At 42.5% G+C, this 22,444-nt stretch overlaps 2 protein-coding genes across 7 annotated transcripts; one reads left to right on the top strand and one right to left on the bottom strand.

The window, feature by feature from the left end:
- The first annotated feature begins 245 nt into the window (after window positions 1-245).
- Window positions 246-5,639, top strand: tmem178ba (transmembrane protein 178Ba). The gene is made up of 4 exons (XM_012842476.3): window positions 246-2,219; window positions 3,252-3,368; window positions 4,047-4,184; window positions 4,826-5,639. Exons 1-4 carry the CDS (start codon window positions 1,841-1,843, stop codon window positions 5,080-5,082), a joined length of 891 nt encoding a protein of 296 aa, XP_012697930.1. The 5' UTR covers window positions 246-1,840; the 3' UTR covers window positions 5,083-5,639.
- Window positions 5,640-5,736: 97 nt separating this feature from the next.
- On the bottom strand, window positions 5,737-19,920 carry cnot4a (CCR4-NOT transcription complex, subunit 4a). Of its 6 annotated transcripts, none has more exons than XM_031565014.2 (14): window positions 19,641-19,919; window positions 17,715-17,924; window positions 16,648-16,845; window positions 15,284-15,370; window positions 14,807-14,908; window positions 14,492-14,617; window positions 13,877-14,001; window positions 13,067-13,279; window positions 12,883-12,976; window positions 12,501-12,765; window positions 11,472-11,936; window positions 9,609-9,851; window positions 8,018-8,077; window positions 5,737-7,686 (listed from the first exon to the last, which is right to left on the bottom strand). In XM_031565014.2, exons 2-14 carry the CDS (start codon window positions 17,886-17,888, stop codon window positions 7,334-7,336), a joined length of 2,505 nt encoding a protein of 834 aa, XP_031420874.1. In that variant the 5' UTR covers window positions 17,889-17,924; window positions 19,641-19,919; the 3' UTR covers window positions 5,737-7,333. The 6 variants fall into 6 exon arrangements, with proteins under 6 accessions (XP_031420874.1, XP_031420875.1, XP_031420876.1 ...); XM_031565015.2 differs by having other exon boundaries at window positions 9,609-9,848; XM_031565016.2 differs by having other exon boundaries at window positions 12,883-12,943.
- Window positions 19,921-22,444: the final 2,524 nt, after the last annotated feature.

The raw sequence follows: 22,444 nt of genomic DNA, 5'->3' as shown, positions 1-22,444 counted from the left end.
AGTTTTCGAGAAAAGGCCTGGACACTTAAATTATCCTGTCACATCTCAATTTGAATGTGGGAGCACACAGCCCAACTCAATAAGCAAAAAGCTTTCCCTATAATGAAAGCTCATTGGATAATGGGCAAAGATGGTGCAGTAATTCTGAAAACCACTTCATCACATTTCTCAAATAAAGAGGTCAAGAAACTGAAGCTAGAAACTGATTAACAGATGAGGCAAAGCGACATCCGTCAAACTCGAGCATTAGGTAAACTTCACACAAATCCGGACAGTGACAAGCACCTGGCTAGGAGGATCTGATCTGAACAGAGGTTCAGCAAAGGTATCACAAAAAATGTCCTGTGACAGCATCCAAACTTGCTCTATCTCTATTACTCTATCCAGGCTTCGGCTTCCATCTGCTGTGATGAAAGAAAATCAAAGCAATCGCTGCAACTGTCCAAAGGTCCAAATGGATAAACAAGTGACATGGCAGTCTCTGGCATGACATGGCAGTCTCTGCAATATCAAGCATGACATGGCAGTCTCTGCAATATCAAGCATGAGAAGAAGAACATCTAGGTCAGAAAGAAGCATTCATCGTAATCATCTGAACAGTCTGGTTCGCATCCAGGCCCAGACACAGACTCTTAGAATAATCCAGAGCCCTGTTGTAACTACATGTACATTACACAAAGAGAAAGACAAGCCATTCCCTTTGCAATTCTAGCCTTAAAACAAAACTAAAAAAAAAAAAACATATTCCATTCCATAATGAATTAGATTTCCCAGCTCAGACTCAACAGATGACACTGAAAGATGACCACATTATTGTCAAAGCCTCTAGATGAAGCTACTGGTGCCAGGCAAGGGTCAAAGACACGGTAGTTAATTAATGCACAATGATATCAATAAGGCCATGATAAACCTCACCAAAATAATGACCTTCTTCCCTTAAAACTATCACATATAGCTACTGAGATGTTTCCAATGAAAGCTGTCCAATGTTTCCAAAGAAATCCTCTAGTGTAGTAAGAGTTGCAACTTTTCTGTCTGGCAACCTAAATAATTTACCTTTATTATTAAATTGTCTGTCTGTCTGGCATCCTAAATTATTTAGCTTTTATATGTGTAGTCATATTCTACACCTTTCCAGTTAAATGTCTGTTTAAAAAACGTGGCCAGGTTTAAGTATTTATAGTCTTGTTATTAATCATGGCTAACTACTTTAATACATTTCCAGACTTTTGGTGGGCAGTGAACACATTCTATGCCCTAAATTGACTAATCTATAATCCATTTTTATGCTTTGAATAGGCTGTTATTTTATCTTGGGTATTCACAATATTTGTAAGTTCATGAGGTAAAATTGTCATAGTTTGTTATAATTCAGGTCTAAAAAACATTGTTCATAATTCAAAATAAGATGCCCTTGAGGAAAGTTTTTCTTTAAAAAAAAAAAAAAAAGTGTCCACACATAATCTATATTTTAAAGAAGTGGTGAGACATGGGACTACATGTGTCAAATACAACACACAGTAGTGAAAATTCATAGAATTGTATGGTACATCTTCAAGAGAGGACAAGGAATGTGAATGAGATAAACATCTCGCCGCTTGTCGGGCACCCGCACAGCCCCAGCTGCTCCCTCTATCATGCGCACGGAGACACGGCCATTCCAAAGCAAAGATAATCATTATTGAAGCTAATAGCCCTTGTCATCGCTAAGGTGGATCACATTTGGGTAATTTTTCTTAAGCGAGGAGTGAATACAGACAGAGTCTATGCGGTGGCTGGAAGAGGTTTTGAGGTGCTGTACACGGTTTTTGAGGTGCTGATGCGGCCCTGAGAAGAAACGATGGCGACGGGGAGGTGGCTGCTCTATGCCGGGCTCTGTCTCTCACTGGTCGCCTTGTTTATGCTGACAGTGGCTGTCAGTTCCAACCATTGGTACGAAACCGATGCGAGGAGATATAAGGAGCGCTGTCGAACTTTCTCAAGTCGCAGGAACCCGGGGTTCATTTACATCCCGAACCACAGCCTCCCACTGCGCGCCAGCCGAGCCAGGCTCGATCGCCTTGAAGACAGACCAGCCCTAGTTCGAAATCGGCGCCAGGTATTTGCAATGAGCGCGGCGGATGAATGCGGTCGGCGGTATAATTCCACCAACATGGGTCTGTGGAGCAAATGTTACCGAGTTGGATTTGACCAGGACATCGAGGACCTCATTCAGAAAGGTATGAAGAGCGGCTTATTGTTAATGCAACGCATCATCTGTCTAAATGAACATGGTGTTGTCATGTCGTAAGACGTAACTCCATATGAAACGTTCGTTTAATGTGAACACTGTGCCTTGCACCAGCCTACCCTATGATTTTATCAATCTAAGTTATGCCGTTCAGCAAAATGACATGGCTAAGACCCATGCTATGAAACACTCACAACTGTGTTCAGTAATCAGTCTCTTATCGTTGGATTTTCTTCTGCCGAAATGATAAAGACATAGAATGTCTATTCATCAACGAGTTGGAGAGCCACAGTATAACAATAGCATTTGCGGTCAGTAAGACAGTCGTTGGTAATCTTTCGATCTGATCTTAGATTGTAATTTCAACCACGTTTCCAAGGCTAAACAAAACAACATGCATAAGAGAGAGACCTATGAAATCCCCCCTTATCCAATCAGGAACTAAGAAAGAATAACAGATTATTTTATACAGATAGTAGTAGCCTATAACACCCACGTCTGATTTGGTTTTATGGTATACCTTCCATATGGTATGGAATCATAAAGTTTTCATTAAGCTGGCTTCTTCCTGTGAGAAAGCCAGGGGCACTGATTCAGACCATATGATTGGTGATTATTCTGAGACAGCAGATGACTGTGTGTTCCGGTTTCTTGCTGATCCTCCTGCATTTACTACTGCGAGAGGGGCCAGCTTGGCACTACGTCTGGCTTGACTCTTTGAATTCTAGTGCTGGAACAGGAAGGAGAGCTGAGAATAAACCGTCAGACTCTGCCATCTGCCCCATGTTATTCACCAGCTCATACACCTTTTAGCTCCTCCTATGAGAGTGGGAGAGAGAGAGAAAGAAAGAGAGAGGTGAAATGATATCACATATTACTAACACTCACAAAGGCCCATCAGCATATACTGTAAGTCACAGAGAGAGGATTTTTTCAAATTTCGTAATAGTTTGGTTCAGGATCGGATGTGTAGTCTGAGAGAATCTTTTCCTTGTTTGTCTCTCTCTCTTGTGGTGTTTAGGATCCATTCAGCGATGCTCCTTCATCAGGTATTACTACTCCTCTTCAACCTCCTCACGGAAGGACCTGTCCTACAACATCACCAAGATTATACAGCAAGATGACTGGCATGCCTTGCGTAAGTGGCAGAGGATCAAACTCCTCATACTTGTGGGAGGATGTGGGGACATCTTTCTAGCCTCCTAGGATCGGTGTTGTGCTGTCATTTAGTCATGGATGGGACAACAATATGATTTTTGATTGTGGACCCATCTCATGGTTTAGATTCTGTCGATGGCTTGTTTTGACTAAGACTATTTCAAATGACTAGGTGAACATATGTTGAGAGTCGTTCAGTCTGACACAAATATCTAATTACACAGACTTGTAATGTATGTATGCACACAAATAAGTGCTTGTGCTTGTATGATGCATTGTAATGGGACATGAATTATATAATTCCTTGATAATTCCACTGAACTGCCTGGAAAATATGTATAAAATATTCAAATGACTGTTGATACAGTCATGCATGAACAGTCTGTTAGATGTTAGGTTGGTTGCAGCACTACTTGAAGCTACAAACAAAACAATATGTCACCCATATTTATATGTAATCCACATCTTAACAATATTAATTTGGAATAAATGCAGATTCAAGTGGTTACATACATACAAGCAGTAATTACTCCATTTTAATTTTGTGTCGATTGTAACTGTATGTGTCTCTCGGTCAAACTCATGCTGTCAAAGTTGTGAGTGTAGAATTAGTCAAAGTCAAACTCAAGACAAAATGCTTTCTTGTTCTTTTCTGCAGACCTACGGCGTATGACGGCGGGCTTCATGGGCATGGCCCTGTCCATCATCCTCTTTGGCTGGACCATCGGTGTTCTGGGATGCTGCTGGGACCAGGGCCTCATGCACTATGTGGCCGGTCTGCTCTTTCTCATGGGAGGTGATGCATAATATACGTTATCTCCTTTAAGGTTTATATCACAGATACACCAGTGACAGGTAGGGAGAGGGTAGAGAATCAGACATTTCAGACACACGAGGCATTTGAGCGATAAAAATGTATGTAGGAGAGATTGACAGAATTATTATAAATATGATCAATTATCTACCTTTCTAACGGTTTACCAATTCATTACGTTAAAGATGCTTCTCAGAGAATAAAAGGCTTACCTGGCCAGTTTCTCTGAGTTTAATTGAATATGACCAGCTGGTGTACTGGGGCACAAGCCAGCAGTCATTTGAAATATTGCCATGCAGTACTCTTCAATATATTTAATAACCTCCTGGTTGAAAATGTTCAAGAAGGAATCACTAATTTAAAGATTTCCATTGAACTTATGCAATGAGTCACATTGATATCCCTATCCTCTTGGTTATGTTACTTTTACAGTTTAACTTCTCGTCAAAATAATTGCGATATATTAGTCAGCTGAACCCTCAGTCATTGCCTGATTTGTCATGGCAGATGGCAGTGTGCATTATTGTATTATATCTAGTCAGTCTGATCTCACCAGTTGACGGACCTCTGGAAGCGGCAGTCTAGTTGTAACCACCTCTAATCTCTCACTGTTTCCACCTTAGGCACATTCTGCATCATCTCTCTGTGTACCTGTGTCGCCGGCATCAACTTTGAGCTCTCGCGCTTCCCTCGCTACCTGTTCAGTCTCCCAGATGACATCGGTCACGGCTATGGCTGGTCCATGTTCTGTGCCTGGGGAGGCCTGGGCCTCACCCTGATCGCCGGCTTTTTCTGCACTCTGGCCCCCTCCATCCAACCACCGCCTCCTCCCCGGACCCACTACCCCAAACCTCGGCCAGAGAACGGCACGCTCTGCTGAGAAGCCAAGCGAGAGAGACAAGGACATTTTGTGTGACAGTGCTGGAGAGAGACGTTTGTTTGGACCTTGTGCAGGCAGCCAGAATGAAGCTCTTGAAGGGGAAGAATGAAGACTTAAATGGGGTCAAACTTGATTAATTCATCCTTGTGTTATGTACCGATAGGCAGGTGGTGGGATTGATATGCACAAAAAAACGATTTCACCTGAACAGCCCCTAGGGGGAGCTCCTGCCCAGTCTATGAAAGAAAAACAGCTCTGAGTATAAAACAGTCTGAACTACAGATATGATCTTTGCACGTACAACAGTGGAAGTACTGTACTATAAGTGTTTTCTCTTTCCGTGTGTCGTACCTCCTGTTTGCCTACGTGTGTGACAGAAAAAAAAGAAAAACTGGAGAAAACAGCTGTTTCAAGTCTGCCAGAAGTTAAATGTATAATTGACCTAAGCTATGGAGAATGTCAAATCAGTCATATTCGAGCATTCTCATCCAGTTGTTACCACAACACACATGCATTCCATCATTAGGTAATAAAATTTGTTATATAAAAAAAAAAAACATAATTTGATGCAAATCTGTCCGCATGTTTGAAAACGGACCCTTGTCGACCAGGGTCAAGTGGGTGTGATTTAAGATAAAAGGAACAGACATCAGATCAGAGTTCTTTGTTTATTTAATATTCTGTTTCTTTTCAAGACCTTCAGAAAAGGGGTCAGTTCTTTTAAGCTCTTTTGCTTTTGTGTTAAATGTGTTTCTCTCAGCAGCACGTTCACACTCAAGGTTGCACTGGCTTTCCCAGCCTCATGAATTGTTCTGGTGAACACTGATTAGTTCGGCCCAACTTGATAAGAATAGACACTGTTAAAAAGAAGACGGCTGAGAAGAGGAGGAAATGATTCGGAGCTCCCTAAAGCGGCCATTTTTGTTGCTGTCTAGCATCAGTCTGTCAATACGCACTCACTATCTTCTTCATTACTCGTATCTTTTTTTTTCTCCCCCACTTAAACTTCGGTTTCAATTTTAAAGTCATATAACTATGCGTCACTCTGCATTCACACTTGTTCTTTTGCTCTACTGACACACTTTAAGGCCTTGCAGTGCTGTTCTGTGCCAAACCTAACAGACGCCTTCAACACATGCAGCCATGTCCTCCGCTCCTCGATGGCTCTAAAGTCATAAAGCAGCTTATTTTTTTTGTTTTCTTTTCTGAATTGCTTGAGGGGCAGCAATTACATGTGCCACATGGTGGCACTCTCAGCCTCCAAACCTCATCAAGGTCACAAACCCGCCCTCACAGCTTAAGACTCCAGGGGAGAAGATCACCCCCCCTCCACCTATTTTCTGGCAGCGCACCCCCCTCTGATGCAGAGGTCTGGCTTTGCATGAGCCCTTAGTTAGGTGGGGAGACGGTCAGCTAACTGTGGCGGACCACTGTGACCTTTCAGTTTGCGTGACTTTCTGCGACTCTACGCCATGGACATTCATGGCTCTCACCGATGGCCCTCTGATGCGGGCCACAAGTACCATTAGTGCATAGCCTGTGTCTGCATGTCCTCGCTGGTTTGCCCTCCTTTACGTAATCTCTGATTGCTTGAATGCATGAACTGAAGCAGGGAGGGGACTGATACTGACCACAGCAGGTTGGGGAGATTCACAGTAAGAAGGTGAGCAGTCAGGTCAGGTCAGGTCAGGGTTAGGGCCTTTCCTTTCCCCACCCCCCTAATCCTGCTCTCTCTGTTGGTCTATTCCTTTGTGACACCTCAAGAAGTAATCTGTGCACACTATCGCGTATTAACTCGTTACTCGCTTAGCTAGCGAACTTAGGAGGTATGACGATGGTCAGCCCCACCTCTACCTCCTGACATGAGCTGATCCTGAGGAAAGCGCTGCAATAAATAAATGCGGTTACTGACAACTGTTGGTGTGTTGGTGCCACCGGCATATTGATGACACGTGCGCCTCAAAAACAAAACCCATTGAACAAACAAAACAGAAAACAAACAAAAAATCAGTCCCCAACAAATAGGCCGTCAGAAGGTGGGGAAAAAGATGAATGGAGGTGGATGAGGGAGAAAAATAATCAGATAATCATCTTGTTATTCAGTGTTACTAGTTTGGCCTTGAGTTCTCATGGTTGAATGTGTGTACGGGTGTGTGTATATATGTATGTATTTATGTATGTATGTATAGGTGTGTGTGTGTGTGTGTGTGTGTGTGTGTGTGTGTGTGTGTGGTGTTTGATGGATATGTCCCTAGTGGCGATCCATGGCGGCGTTCTGTAGCAGGTCTGCTGTGGCTGTCTGGGCAGGGGGTCTGAAGGCGGTCTGGAAGCCTGGGGGAGGCGAGTGGAAGTGGCTGGGCGTGGCAGTGGAGGGTGGGGGGAGATAGGGCGCCCAGCCGGCTCTGTGCAGGGAGGAGAGGTGCATGTCCAGCATCCCGGTGTGGTGCTGCGGCTGCTGCTGCTGCTGCTGCTGCTGCTGCTGCGGGGGAGCCGCTGTGCTGGCCGGGGCGTCCATCTCTGTGAGCGCCTGCAAGGACTTAAGCCAATGCGGCGGATTGTCGTCCTGGAGACAGTCCAGACTGTTGCCGGCGGATGATGGGATACCTGGGAGAAAGGCAAAGAGGCAGGGGGTAAGGTTCCAGTCTCTCTCTTGCCTGTGTATACTGCCCAAAGAATCTACAGTCACAGCTCTATGAGCAGTATGCATTTGCAACTCTTGTTTTTTTTAAAAAGCATAATAAATGCAACATTCCAGGGAGACTAAGTTATTAAGGCTCAACATAAAACTAAGCTATCTGTACCATATTGCTTTCATTCAGTGTGACAAAGCCAGGAGAGCTGATAAACCCATGGGACCCACCAGTGCTGAGAACTACGTGACAGGGCAGTTTTCACAATTCCTGTTGAATGTAGCGAGTTAAAAAAAGAAGGTTACCATTTAAAAGATACTGGTGCAGATACTGAGGTGTCTGAGGGTTTTCAGGAGGACCTGGGGCTGCACGTTGTCAAAAGGGAAAGCAAAACAAGTAAACAAACAAACAAATAAATAAATAAACAAACAACAGTCCTTGGGAAAAGCCTTGGGAGAGCCCTGTGTGCTGCCACCAAGTACACTATATGGTCTTGGCAGCATCAATTTGGTTCATATCTATATATTCATATTATATCTATATTATATATTAATGTTCATTTGGGTCTTGATGATCACACACATCAGATTGACTTTGCTCACCCTGATCTTTTACACCAGAGATGATCTTTAGCCATTACTTCTGAGACAGACCTGTAACCACTGTGCTAATTTCACATAAGACTGGGACACTGACAATCTAAGGCCCACTAATGGCTGATGCTGACCAGGCTGATGTTGACCTGCATACATTTCTAACAACAACCACAAAAGTAAAATTATATATTCAATATACATACACACACACACACACCCCTAATTTATTTCAAGACCACTGGTTAAACTATCAGGGTAAAAAAATACCAGCATGCTGTTACAATGTTACAACAGTCAGCAGAATAGTCACACACATATAGTTAATTTGTAACAATACTGTTTTAGTTCAGCTTGGATTAAGGTTTGTGACTGACTTCATACAGGAAATATGGGTGACATGGGGGATATCTGATTTAATTTCTCCAGAAAAAAAAAACATAACAAATTCAATATCAATAATCACTGGAAGTAAAAGTAGCTGATTTTGTCACACAAAATGCACCACTGTCTATTATAAACATATATGTGAGCACTATGCTTCAGTATGCAGTGTTATTAATACTCTTGATTATGCGTTCATGCTTACATCAGATCCATTATGAGAACTCAAAACTATACATCTCTCACTATACATCTAGACATATCAAACCCACGGTTATCTATTAGGTCATATGGGAGTGTTGATAGTGCCACCTAGTGCGTCCTGCACTGCAAACACTTCCACCTGTAGACGGTAGCCAATGGGCCATCTGAGAATACTAAACATGTATCGGAGGCTTCAGTAGTGCAGCCACAAGGAGCACAGAACACAGAAATGGACTGCTCTATTTCTATGGGATGAATATGTTGGAGGAGTTAGCTAGTTGGGAGGCTTGTCATCTAGCTTGCTGTGTAGGAGGCGACCAACCATGGAAACAATTGGACTGAACTGCGTGCAGATTTTGACTGGCGTATAGACACAGTGATAGCATGGTGCCTTGAGGGAGTGTCGCACTTATCTCCAACCTTGTCATTGTCCTAGCCAGAAGTGATAACCCCGATAAAATGGCTCCTCTGGTTTGTTTTGTACGGAGCGGCTTACTGCAGCTTCGTGGTATGGAGGGCTACTTCCTGTGCTGGTACAGGCCGTAGAGACAACAGCCAATGGACAACATGCACATATTGCGCTACTGTCTGCACAATGCTAATGCTAATAGAAGACTAACAGTAGACACAGCACAGCTCTTTGAACTGTGGCCCAGTACTGATTGAGCACGCCGACGACAACAGAGTGGCTCCATGAGCCCTCCTCTATACGGACCTGTGATGATGGCTGGGTCCATCCAGCTGGCTGTGGCGTCCCAGCTGAGGCTGTGCGAGACCCCCCCCAAGGAGCCGCCGGGCCCCCCGATGTGGTTGACGCTGGAGGAGGATGAGGATGAGGACGAAGAGGAGGTAGAGCTGGGGAGACCCCCGAAGTTGATGTTGATATTTGGTAGGAGTGCTCGCAACCCGTCCTGCCACTCTTTGACGTTGAGGCTCTCTATAGAGCCGTTGTTTTCTGCTGAGAGACCACAGATGAGCTTTAGCAAAACAAGTAAATAAACAAATAAATAAACAAACAAACAAACAAAAACAAACAAACAACAGTCCTTGGGAAAAGCCCTGGGAGAGCCCTGTGTGCTGCCACCAAGTACACTATATGGTGTTGGCAGCATTACTTGGACTTCATTTGGTTCGTATCTATATATTCATATTTGTTCATATAATATTCATATTACATCTATATATATATATATATTATATGAATATACATTTGGGTCTTGATGATCACACACAGACTTTGCTCACCCTGATCTTTGACACCAGAGATAATCTTTAGCCATTACTTTTGAGACAGACATGTAACCTCTGTGCTAATTTCACATAAGACTGGGACATTGACAATCTAAGGTCGACTAAAGGCTGATGCTGACCAGGCTGATGTTGACCTGCATACATTTCTAACTACAACTACGAAAGTAAAAAAAAAAAAAAACATATATAAATATTTAATATATTTCAAGGCCCCTGTTAAACTATCAGGGCAAAACATGAAAGAAATGAGAAGTGTTTCAGGGGGACAAACCAAACGCCTCAGGACCACCGAATACAGATGCCTGGGACACACTAGTGTGTTCAGTGGAATTTGCGGATGATGTTCATGTTTACTTTCATCATTTTCATTTGTTAACTAAGGTCTGGAACTCATTCTGCTTAATGTTAATTTTTCCTTGTTTCCATACCGCATGACCTGTTAAACCAGGAATGGGCAATTAACCGAAAATCTACCGATAACTTAATTGACAGTGTTTCAGGGTGACAAACAAAAAAACTGCTATTCTTAGGTTTACCGTTCATTTCAATTCACTCCTTTTATATTTATTCGTGCAAATATCCTTTGTTTTAAACGAAGATTTCTCTGAATTTCGTAAATTGATTTAGTTCATTCTTGCATCTTTCAGGTGTGGTGGTGTATTATAAAAGTGCAATGGTGTATTTAGTATGTCAACGGCCTGAAAAAAATAAGGACATTTGCGCAAATAAGTTCAACTAGAGTTGAACGGACACCGTAAACGTATGAAGCAATTTACTCCAGATTTAGCAAACTTCAACTCCTAACTCAACCTGAAGGTAATCCTATCTAGAAAATCTCTGGTTTAACGGTTTAATGTTGCTGCTGCCTGGAGAAATATATCAATATTTTGTCGTGCTCCGAATTGACGTCGCGATCGAAGAGCAAAATATTACATCACTTGTAGGTTCGTAGTTCCTGCACCGCAATGGAAACAGAAAGGCTAAAAGGGCTAATTAGGGGGCCATTCCTGTAAACATTCTCGCCACTTGGCAAGTGCCCCGAGTTCCTGCAGTGGAAAAGCGCCTTTAGTGGCCTCCACTGCAATGAACTGAGTGCCAATATGAGCATCCATGTGATTACAGTAGATGACACCAAAAACAGCACTTCTTATGTTGACATTTCTGACAGCCAGCCGACTGGGCATTAGAGTTTTACAGCACATCTAAACGCTAATGCTAATTGCTAGACTTACATGCTAATCATGATTTTCTCAGGGATACAAAAGCATGTAGTTCTGTGTTGAAAACAATGACACTGTTTTTCCAAGCCGTGAACGTGTTTGTTCACCTGATATGGGGATGCCTCCAAGGCCAGTACTGTGGGGGGGATGCTGCTCCTGCACTGGCAAATTCAAGTCCAAGAAGCTGCTGTGCACAGCTGTGTGGTTCAAGTGTACCAGGTTATTGCGTGTGGAAGTACCCATCCATGGGTGGCGGGAAGTGGTCTGGTTGGGCATGGGGCCAAGGTGGCCGTTGACCGGGGCGCGCTGGTGCAGGTGGCCGAAGCGCTGTGCCAAACTGGAGCGGTACAGGTGGGCATGTGCGTGGTTATGGAACGGGTCGGGGGAGAGAGCGGAGGAGGAGGGGGGCTCCTGTACTGACAGCTCCTTCTCGATGAGGTCAGCCAGGGCCTTGCGTGTGACGTCGAAGGGGTCGAAGCCCAAATCGTCGTCCTGCTGCTGCTGCTGCGTGGATGAGGAACCGAAGCCGAAAGCCGCCTGCCAGTCTGTTGACGATGACACAGGGATGGTGTCTGTGAAGAGGGTGGGGAGCAAAAAAACAAGTTCAGGACATTGTGGTCAGTCTGAGGCCATTAATGTGACAGGGCAGGCATCATTTCCAAAAACTATTAGTTAACAGTTTTCGTTGAAATGCAGCTGATAACATTTCACAACAATCTGGTGACTGACATGAATCAACCAGCCACTGCATGTCAGTCCAAAGGTGGCCAACTAAGAAAGGCTAATACACCTACATCAGCTAAATATCTTTAAAAAAAAGTTGGTACTTTGAATGTGCTGAAAACGAAACATGCCACACATCCATTTTAAAATGAAAGGCACACCGCTGTAAAGAAACCTGTGTTGAACTCTAAAGTGAAATTTATACTACTCCGAGCCCTCTCCGAGCAAACCTCGGAGAGGCTCTCGTACGGGATAGTTAGAAAAATTAGGAGGCGCACAACAGCCACTCCGAGGGGCTCAGAGAGGACTCAGAGAGAGCGGTTAAAATTCGGAGAGGCGTTCCCTGTGCCCAACTCCGTGAAATCGGAGTAGTATAAATTTTGCTTAAGGCTAAGAGAGCACATGCGACAGACCTGAGGTGAAAAGGCTCTGTGGTTCGGGGGTCATGGGCCAATCTGACCCTCCCTGAGGGGAGCAGGGGCCGGAGGGCAGGCTGCTGGGGAGCGGGTTGGGGTGCCGGAAGTTGCTGTTGTCCGAGAAGAGAGAGCGAGACTCGGCGGCCGCCCCCTCGAAGGGTGAGCGGGCCGTGAGGTCTGATACACTGATGGGGACCAGTAGACTGGGCCTGGTGAGGCCAGGAGGAGGGGAGGGGGAATCACTGTTTGGGAGCTGAGGAAACTAGGAGAAAAAAGAGAGACAATATAAATGACAGGCAAGAGTGTGGCAATAGGCAGACAAGTTAGAAAAAAAAATTATGACTATATCAACTAAAACTGACAAAAATGAAGGTGATACCTGTGATATAGTCTCCCCATTCTCTGTGATACTGTTTGATTCTGGAGGATTATCAATGGGACTGCAACAGGAAGGGGAAAATCCATTAAAAACTCTATAAGAGACAGGAGGACAACATTACAGAACAGCACACAGCAGGGGTCAATGACCCAACAGGTACATTTGAAAGTGTTCCCAACTGTACCTTGAGGGGTCTAATGCTGATGGGAAAGGCGAGATGTCGGTGCCCTGATCAGGGCAAAGCTCTTCAGAGTCTTGCCCATCTGGCGTCATGTGATCCGAGTCTGAGCCACAGTCTAAGACTGGAGGCGTTTTACGGTTTTCTGTGGGTAGACCATTGACTACCTTGCCACATCCTTGTAGCAAAGGCCAGCCATCTTTGTTGGTGCTGCCAGGTCTGCGGTTCAAAGGAATAGTAATGTCAAAATTGACTATCAATGTGTAACAATTTGACAGTTGCTTAGAAAGAAGACAGTGATTTTCTAATGTGATATTGTGAAGGCTGGGGATGTCATGGTTTGAAATTAGGTGGCATGGTTAACTGTGAAATAAATAACCACAGTTTCAGTTATATCAATTATTTTCCATTTCCACAACCGCACGTTCCCCCGCCATCCTCACTATCTAACCTAGGTACAGTCACATGTCCAAAAACTGACATGTTACAGGAATGTCCACTAGTAACATTCTGAATGCAAGCAGGAGTTTATACCACAGAATAGGACACAACTCAAATTAGCCTATATTCACACCGACTGATGTTTTTATTAACGATTTTAAAGTACTGACTTCAAAGTCATAATTATTAATTCATCGTTAGGATTTATACCCGAGATCTCAACATTCCTAGTGAAGACTACACATTGTCTATAAATATTGTATTCTATTAAAATTCTATTCTATAAAACAACTGAGAAGATGTGTAGCGAGTTAAAAAGACAACTTGAAAGGCACATGCTATTGAAAACCAGGCTATTATGCTGTGCGGTTTAACCTTTGGGAGGTGCTGGATTTTCCTTTTGATTTCTCATTGCCACATGCTGAAGGTTGTAGGAAAGTAGGATTCATTTTGTATAGATCCTGGAGTAGTTTTTGTTCGTATTCTTGATGCTTTCCTGCCTATAACAAAAAAAAAAAACAGCGTGGCACATAAATATCAAGTCAAGTCACTGGAGCACTGAAATAAGTTTGTACAATGACTCAATGATGCACGGATACTGATACCACGCACCAATACCACTTCATGGCAACGCTAGGTTAAACTTAAAGCTGAGCTCAGGTGTTCTGTCATTTTTTCAACCCTATCAGACTTGCCTACTGGAAACAGTTGGGTAGGAGAACATAGGCAAATCATTAAGTACTCGCATTGGTACTCAGGAATCAGGAAACACACAAATATCAGGAAACACACAAATGTTAGGATTCGTACTCGGTTTGAAAAATTGGTATTGGTGCTTCCCTAACTAAATGAAATAATATTTCAATCCATTTCCATTTAAATTCAAATAATAAGCTGCATGTCCTCATTTTCTATGTAGCACACCCAGAAACAGTAGAACTGCCTACAATTAGCAACGGAAAAAGAAGAAGTTAATTTGTTTTTCTTTACCTGCATCTCTTCTTTTGTAAAACTAGCCGCTTCATCTCCCAGTTCATGTAAATACATGCAGTCTGGCTTGGGACACTGCATACTTTTGAGAAAATAACTGCAGTATTTCGTTGTACCTAAGGAAGCCTGCCAGACAAAAGGTACAAAATAAATTATGCCACTTGACACAACCAACACAAAGCCAAAGAACTTTGAGAAAAAAAACAACAATAATCACTTCAACAATGGCACATTAGCTATTTTCCATTTGACCAAACATCTACACAATTAATATATTGGAAGGGATGGTTGACAAAGCCAAGGATCTCTTCTCACCTTTAGAGTCCTACCATCCACAACGACATTATTAACACACTGGATTGCTCTCAGGGCATCCTCTGAGCGGAGGTATGTGACGTATGCACTGGCACTTGGACCCTGGGGATTACAGAGAGGGATGAATGTAATCACAGGTCTGGACTTTCAAACAGATGATCAGAAATGATTGAATCAGTCACCCTAGTCACCTTCCCCACCTGTATGCATATTTAGAAAGTTGCATATTTTTGACTGCTTTTTCATTTTGGGCTTTATGAAATGATAACTTGTTTTACAGCGCTGAAGTGATGAAAATACAATGAATAAACATATATTTATTTATATTCCTGACTGCTATAACATAAAATAATTGCAGAATAGGTGCTGTCAGGCATTTAAAAAAAAAGAAGGTATATTGTCGCCTAACGAAGTCACTGGCCAAGTACTGTCAACATTTTCCTCAAAACTCAATGAGTGAGAAGATGCCTTCCTTACCTGTGAACCTGCATATGATGTGCTGTTATTGATGACCACCTTATGGATTTTTCCAAACTTTCCAAAGTACTCTGGTCTTTTAAGAACCTGCAGAGTGTGTTTGTATGTAATTTAGAACATTGAATGTAATTTTCTCCAAATATATTACATGACAGATTAGCTTGACAGAAAATGTCAAGTAACAACTTCCTTTTACAAAATTGACTTTGGTAAAAGCACCTGTTCATCAACCAAAATGTCTCTGGTAATTTTTCGATTTCTCTCGATTCTCTCTAGAACGATTCTGTCTCGATTCAGAAAAGTTCATAATCGATTTTTTAATAAAAAAAAAAATAAAATAAAAAAAATTAATATATATATATTTTTTTTACACATTAATTTTGTGTTGAAATGCAAGCTGCATCGATTATTGTCATAATTGTGACAAGGACACACTTTTTCTCTAATAAAAAAATAGATCTGTTGATTTTCTTTAATTATCAAACACAAAGTAGGAAGTGATTTGAGACTCTGAGTAGCAAACTCAAATGTTTTAAAAATCGAGATGCATCGATAATCGTTTTATCGGTTTAGAATTGATAATCGATAATCGGTTTAGAATCGAGAATCGGTTTAGAATCGAATCGTTGACCTCTGAATCGGAATCGAATCGAATCGTGAGGTGCCAAGAGATTCCCACCCCTACTGGTAACTCACTTAAAGTCCTTGGACAGCTGAAACTATTTTAACATTTCACATTGTCAAGACAAACCACATCCTTAATCCAGATTAATCCTTGACTGAAAACAGACGATGATGACAAGAAATAAATATCAACCACCATCTTAAAATAAAGACACAACAAGTTCATAACGAGCTGAGGGAAATGGGTCATTGACAACCTTTTTGCTGAGAAACCTAATGACTTGTGATGAGAACCTTTGGACATTTCTTTTTATATATAAAAAAAGAATCTCATAATAGCACAATCAAGAGCTCAAGGGAAAGTTAGTTAGTGTTGATATTTTACCAGCACCTTAACTCTGGAGTGAATGCAAAGCAAGATGGAAACCAATCTGTTCGTAAGGGTTGCATGACATTTGACAGATGCTTGCCATAGTCTCCATAAGCGTGTTAATTGCTTTGGTTATATAGGGCAGTGTTTCCTTTAAGTAGCACTGGTTGGTACTTTACAAAGTGTTGGCAGAGAACTGTGATATAGAATATAGAAACAAAGTACAGATAAGCATCAGGGCTTTTAAAGGCTAACAGCTACAAACTGTGCTAGCTAAAGCAACCACCACCAGCCCAGTGAGGAATGGCTACGACCTCAGCCATCCTCAGGGGAAGGGAGCTCGCTCTCTTTCTCTCTCCCACTTCCTCACCTCAGGATCTGCGAGCCTTTGAGACAGTCCGACAACAAACACAAGATTCCGCTGGACCACGCGCACGCTGGCCAGGTGCTTGCGGTTCTCTGTGACCTTCTGCTTCTTCTCGTTCTGCTTCTGCTTCTTCTCGTTCTTTATCCTCTGGATCTCTTCCTGTGAGAGGGGCTTGTAAACAGCCGGGTCCTCTGGATAGGGCTACAAATGAATGGAGGCAGGCAGGCACACTGTGAGATTCATTATATTGGCAGTGCTTGTTTATCATTGACTACTCTTTAAGTTTAAGTATAGAACACTACATAAAATAACACAAAAACAAGTCCACCACATGTTTGAATCCAAATAAATACATACATACATGCATACTCACTGTAGACTGACAGGCAGTAAAATGACAACTTAAAAAATCCATGGGAAAAATACTTGAATAAAAAAAGGAACACAGAGGCTATGAAAGGCTACTATGTTTCGGACCAGATGGTGTGCATACCATCCAACAACAAATTCACATTATCAGATAAGGACAATATCAAGTGCAACATAATCCACTACCGATGTCCTCAGGTCAAAACCTGATTGTAGCTGTGGTAATAATACCAGGTAAAATAAACTCCTGGTGTCACTTTTGGTGAAATGGCGTTTGTCCAGTACTCACCCAAAGTAATTGAGTTGAGTGTACTGGCACTCTTGAAGACGTGTGAAAGTACATCACAAGTGAATTCCTCTTTTGTACAAAATAACATTGAATCATCATTTCAACAACATAATATCCTCCTACTGAATAAAAATGATGGGTTTCATCCTTCAGGTTTTGAAAGTTTCTGGGTACATTCCCATTAGCTTTCATGGAAGCATATTGGAGTATTTGGATTTTCAAATTTACATTTAAAAACAAGAAGATGGGCCAACATTATTATATGTGGTAATGGACAGTTGGCCAACCAAGCATCCCTGTGACTAATACCTCACACCACTGCCTTACACATAGTCACTGTACTTGTCTTGCTTGACTCCCACCCTATTCTGTAGTGTGCACCTCTCGAGTAAGTGCTCTGCTCTGGCCTCACCTTTCTGCAGGCGGGACAGAGGCCATTCTCATCTGTGCGGATGCGGTGCCAGCAGAAGCGGCAGATCTGGTAGCCGCAGGTGCAAGGGAAAAAGTTGACGTCATCGATCTCCAAGGGCTCCATGCACAGTGGGCACTCCATTGGGTCCTCCTTGACATCTGGGCTGCGCGACATCCTACAGAACAGTGGTCACTGGTGGCTCTCTGTGGGCTGATGGGGAAAAGGGGGGATTGAAAGGCCAAGCTAGGAAGTAGATAATACAACTAGTTATGTGCCTGACCACTACTTTGGAATTCAGACTGGTAAATTCAACAAGCATGGAAACAGAACAGAGATCGCAATGGTTTTAATCCATTTCTGGTTCTGATTAGTGCTACTGCCTCCAGCTGATTCTGGTATGTACACTTTTGTTAAGATGCATTAACTTCAGAGGTTGAATGACAACAGCTGTTAGATCTCCAATATGTAACTGTATGTCTGAGGTAAACCACTTTCCAGTGATCACACTACATCACTATTGAACCACTGACTGACAACAATACAGACAGCACCAACAGCTGTTAGTATTGTGCTAAATGTATGTTGATAAACTTTGTGCAAAATATGTCTATGTACTGAGCATGAACATGGGTAATCAACTTGCATCATGTAAACAGGAGCCAACAATCCCTGCTTGCAATCACACAGAAATAACCTTTTCACAGCTCTTTTGTCATAAAGTTAAAGTTTAAAATGACACCCCCAAGGCTTTCCTGTGATAACGACTGCCTATATGCAAATCATGACCGCATCAATACACACAATTTTCACAAATAAATAACTGTATCCAGAAAATGTCAGTGCCCATATGGCGTTGATGGCTACTAACTATTGTACTTTGCAGCAGTATATTTAAACTGGCTTACGATAACTTTGTAAACGCCATGACTGACAAATTCTACAAACCCAAAACCATACCACAAAATCCACTCATAATAACAGCAGCTAGCTAGACATATTGCTGGTTAGCGAGCTAAGTTATTTTAGCCAGACGCTAGCTTACACCACTGACAGTTCTCGATTTTGGTTCAACATTGTCGCAGAAGGCATATAGTGTGTGCAATACCGCGATAAAACATCAGATAATCTGAGTTTAATAGCCAGATAACATTATAAGATGCATACATTTAAAGGTGACCAGGTTCAAACCACCCTTCTCAATTGTGTCAGGTAGCTAGCTTGCACAGGTCAGCTACTGATCTAAAATTGGTGAAGCTCATGACGCGCAAACATGGAGCTAGCTACTATTAGCCAACTAGATCCTGGGCGAGTCCGCTTAGAGTTAAGATTCTCCAAACAAAATACCACATTACAGTATGTGATTTCCTATATGCAGAGAAATTATTGTTAAAATGTTTGACTGCTAAAGTCACAATTGGTTGGTAATACAACAAATGTGTTAAAAGCCGGTCAAGAGCTTAGGCTAACGTTATGTTAGCTTGAACAACTGACGTATGGCAGTACAATAACAGGTTAGCTAGCTGCTAACGTTACCCATCTAGCTGGCTAACATTATTTTCAACAAAGCTCTTAAAGTCATTTGAAATCCATTATACATGGTCGTACGCTGTCCCCAAAGGATGGAGACGCAACAAGATACATAGCCATCATATGTATGTTAAACAGCATAAAGATCGCATTTTCTTCATCGTTCATAATTATGCGGCCTATGCCAAAGCCTGGGACTCTCCCACTAACGTTAATCTGTTCAACATAGGCGGATGGGCTTCAGTCAAGCTTTAGGTACTCCATGAAGTCAGATCTTTATGGAAAATGCACGTATATGGAATGCTGATGGGATGCATCTGAACATCGGTGTCGCTATAGAACAAATAATTGTTTATCTTCATGGCCATGTTACCAATTCTATAGTTGCGGAATACTCACCCTGATTGCACTCCAAACAATATTCACACCAATTTAGGCGGAAATTGCTTAAGTGTCAGATAACGTTAGACTGCGTACGAAACGCAACGGAATTTCTCTTCGATTACTGAATGCCTAGCAGTTCTAGTTGCAAATACCACGTAGATAAGGTTATAATAAATCTTTCTAAGTTAGGTAGCTTGCTGGCTAGGTTACTTCTTTAGGTAGCTAGTTGCTTCTTCTTGCCACCATCTTACATTGAAATGGGGAGGGGGAACTGGTACACACTTGCGATACACTGAGGTTGCGCAAACATCGCTGCTGCTGGTGAATATCTGGTTCTTCGTGGTTTATGGGAATTGTAGTGTGCATGTAGCTTAAAACACTGTTATGCTCAGTAAGATTTGTAGGCCTACCTAACTGTAGGCTTATGCTTCTTTATCAATTCCCTTAACACAGACACACTGTAAATGTAAATCCCGAGTGAATCACGCAAACCTGAGTAAAACAACCAAAACCTCATAAAACAAACGTATGACTTGATGACGTAGCTACACTTCTGGAAGAGGACAAATTAGGTCTGAAAACTCACTATCAACACCTATAATTTCCTTCCAGGAGCGATATTATACAAACCAAGCCTCTGATTGGTACAAAATAGGCTTTAAAAAAAATTAACTTCACTTGAAATCACTTGAATATAGATTCAGATTACAAAATCTGATAACCTTTCTGCTACTTATTTTTCAATAAAATAATGTATTAGTTTATTTGCAATGCTATAAAAGACAAAAACAACATCCAATTGACGAATTTGACAATCATTTAATGGACTATCAAACCTGTCTGTGCTGGAGCATTCCAACACACCATTCACTGAACAGCTGGTTCATGGTGTATGCTAACCAGTTGCCCTTTTTCAGTTGACAGCTCCCTCCCACCAAGAAGTACAGCGTGCTGGAAGTGAGGTGCTCCTTTTGCAGTCATCCTTCACCCTTTCTCCACTTTCATAAAATTAGATAACAAGCCCCCAAATTCCCATAGACCATATGTCAGTAGAGAAACCTGGCCTATATCCCTGAGATTCCCTCAGGCATAGCCTGTGGGAGGTCAAAACAATGTAATCTGTGACTGCTTCCCGTGAGAAATTGTTGCCAGTGATTATGGCCTACAGAGCTTTTCAGTGTCTCCACATCCAGATCTGTTTGAAACAGCCTTTCACCATTACGCAAAATTTTAATGAATTGTTTCTCTATTTGACAATAAGGACAACTTGCATAGCAAGACTCCTTCCAAATCGGTATCATTATTTAAACCTGACATTATATTGAACATTTGCTGAGAAGTGTGTTTCTCAGTGAGCAGTGACACACACATAACTATCATACTATCATAATGGGCAGGTTTACATGTCTGATGCTTGTGATGTCAGGTTAGTGAGTGTATTTATTTGAAAATGTTTACATTTGTGGGGCTTGTGTGTCAAATGTAAATCCCAGGACCATGAACTAGATGCTGCTGTAACAATATGCTTAAAAAGTGGTGAGATGCATCTGCCACGGATCAACTCCCCCTTTTTTGCCTCAATGGTGACGAGTAAACTCATTTTGATTTAATGGTTCTAATAAGTTGCATTATAAGGAAAAGTAATTCATTTCAATACAAAGGAATCATATATTTATGTATAGATACTGATATATCACAAATACTGATATCTTTATGTGTCAATGAATATTTTACATTTGATTCGCTGCACAAAATGCCAGTGTTAAATGATATAGGCGATCTGGAAAAAAAAATTGAGAGTGACCTGCCTTGGGAGCACCAAGTGAATGCACCAACCTGTCTTGGACGACCAGAGCCAAACAGCGCAGAGAAGCAGGCACCAGCTAGGAGGATCAAGACCAAGTGGTCAAAGGCCAGCAAGGCAACAACATGGCAGAAACTGTACGCAGATCTCAGTGAGAACTACCCTGTGGTACTGAAGCTGCTGTGGACCCTCATGCAAGCTACCTGGAAAAAGCAATGCTTCGGATGAATCGGAGTGGTGAGGAGCAGTGGCGGTATTCATCTCCAAGGGAAAGGACTCAGTTCCAAATCAGGAGCATTGACTTCCTTAATGTTGAAGGGAATATCTTCTTCTCCATCTTGGCTGGAATAATGACTTACTAATGGCTACGTTGACACCAGCTGGCAGAAGGCAGAGGTCCCAGGCTTACCAGGGGTCAGGAACGATAGCACCATCTTTGTTGTGGGCGGTGAGAAAAACGTACTGCTGGCTGAACTGTCTATCGAGAGCCCTGGGAGACAATACACGGCAGAGCTCTCTCACCATCACGCAGGTAAAAGTATGGTGAACCAGCTCTCTGATGGCCTGGCAAGGATCGACCAAAACCAGCTTACAGGAAACTATAAGGTGTGGTGCTACCACACTACACCAGAGGCTGAAACTGTAGAATCCCCTTATCCACAGTAAGCATGGATGGGAAAGCCCAACTTGTTCATCCGAAAGTGGCTTGCTGCGGTGCCTCTCTGAAGCCGGCCTCTCTGGTGAAAACATTCTACAGTTGCCACTGCAATCAATTAGCATGGGCTACAATCAGGGGAAGACTAGACCGGTGTTGGAGATGAGGGAGTCTGACCAGGCAGTGAGGGATACAAACGTCCAGGTTCGCACTGGTCGCAAGTGGAAAGCCCATGGTGAAGCCGACCTAGCAATTATCAGGCTGCAGCACAAAGACATCATTGGCAGAGTCCAGGCAGGAAGGACAGGTCTCGGGTAGGGAGAAGCTCCACAGTTCTAGATCAAGGCCAGCAGGAAAGAG

This window comes from Clupea harengus, chromosome 3 (genome assembly GCF_900700415.2).
Source record: "Clupea harengus chromosome 3, Ch_v2.0.2, whole genome shotgun sequence".
Classification (NCBI taxonomy): Eukaryota; Metazoa; Chordata; class Actinopteri; order Clupeiformes; family Clupeidae; genus Clupea; species Clupea harengus.
Note: the sequence above shows the minus strand (reverse complement) of the source record. Positions and strands in the feature narration are given on the sequence as shown.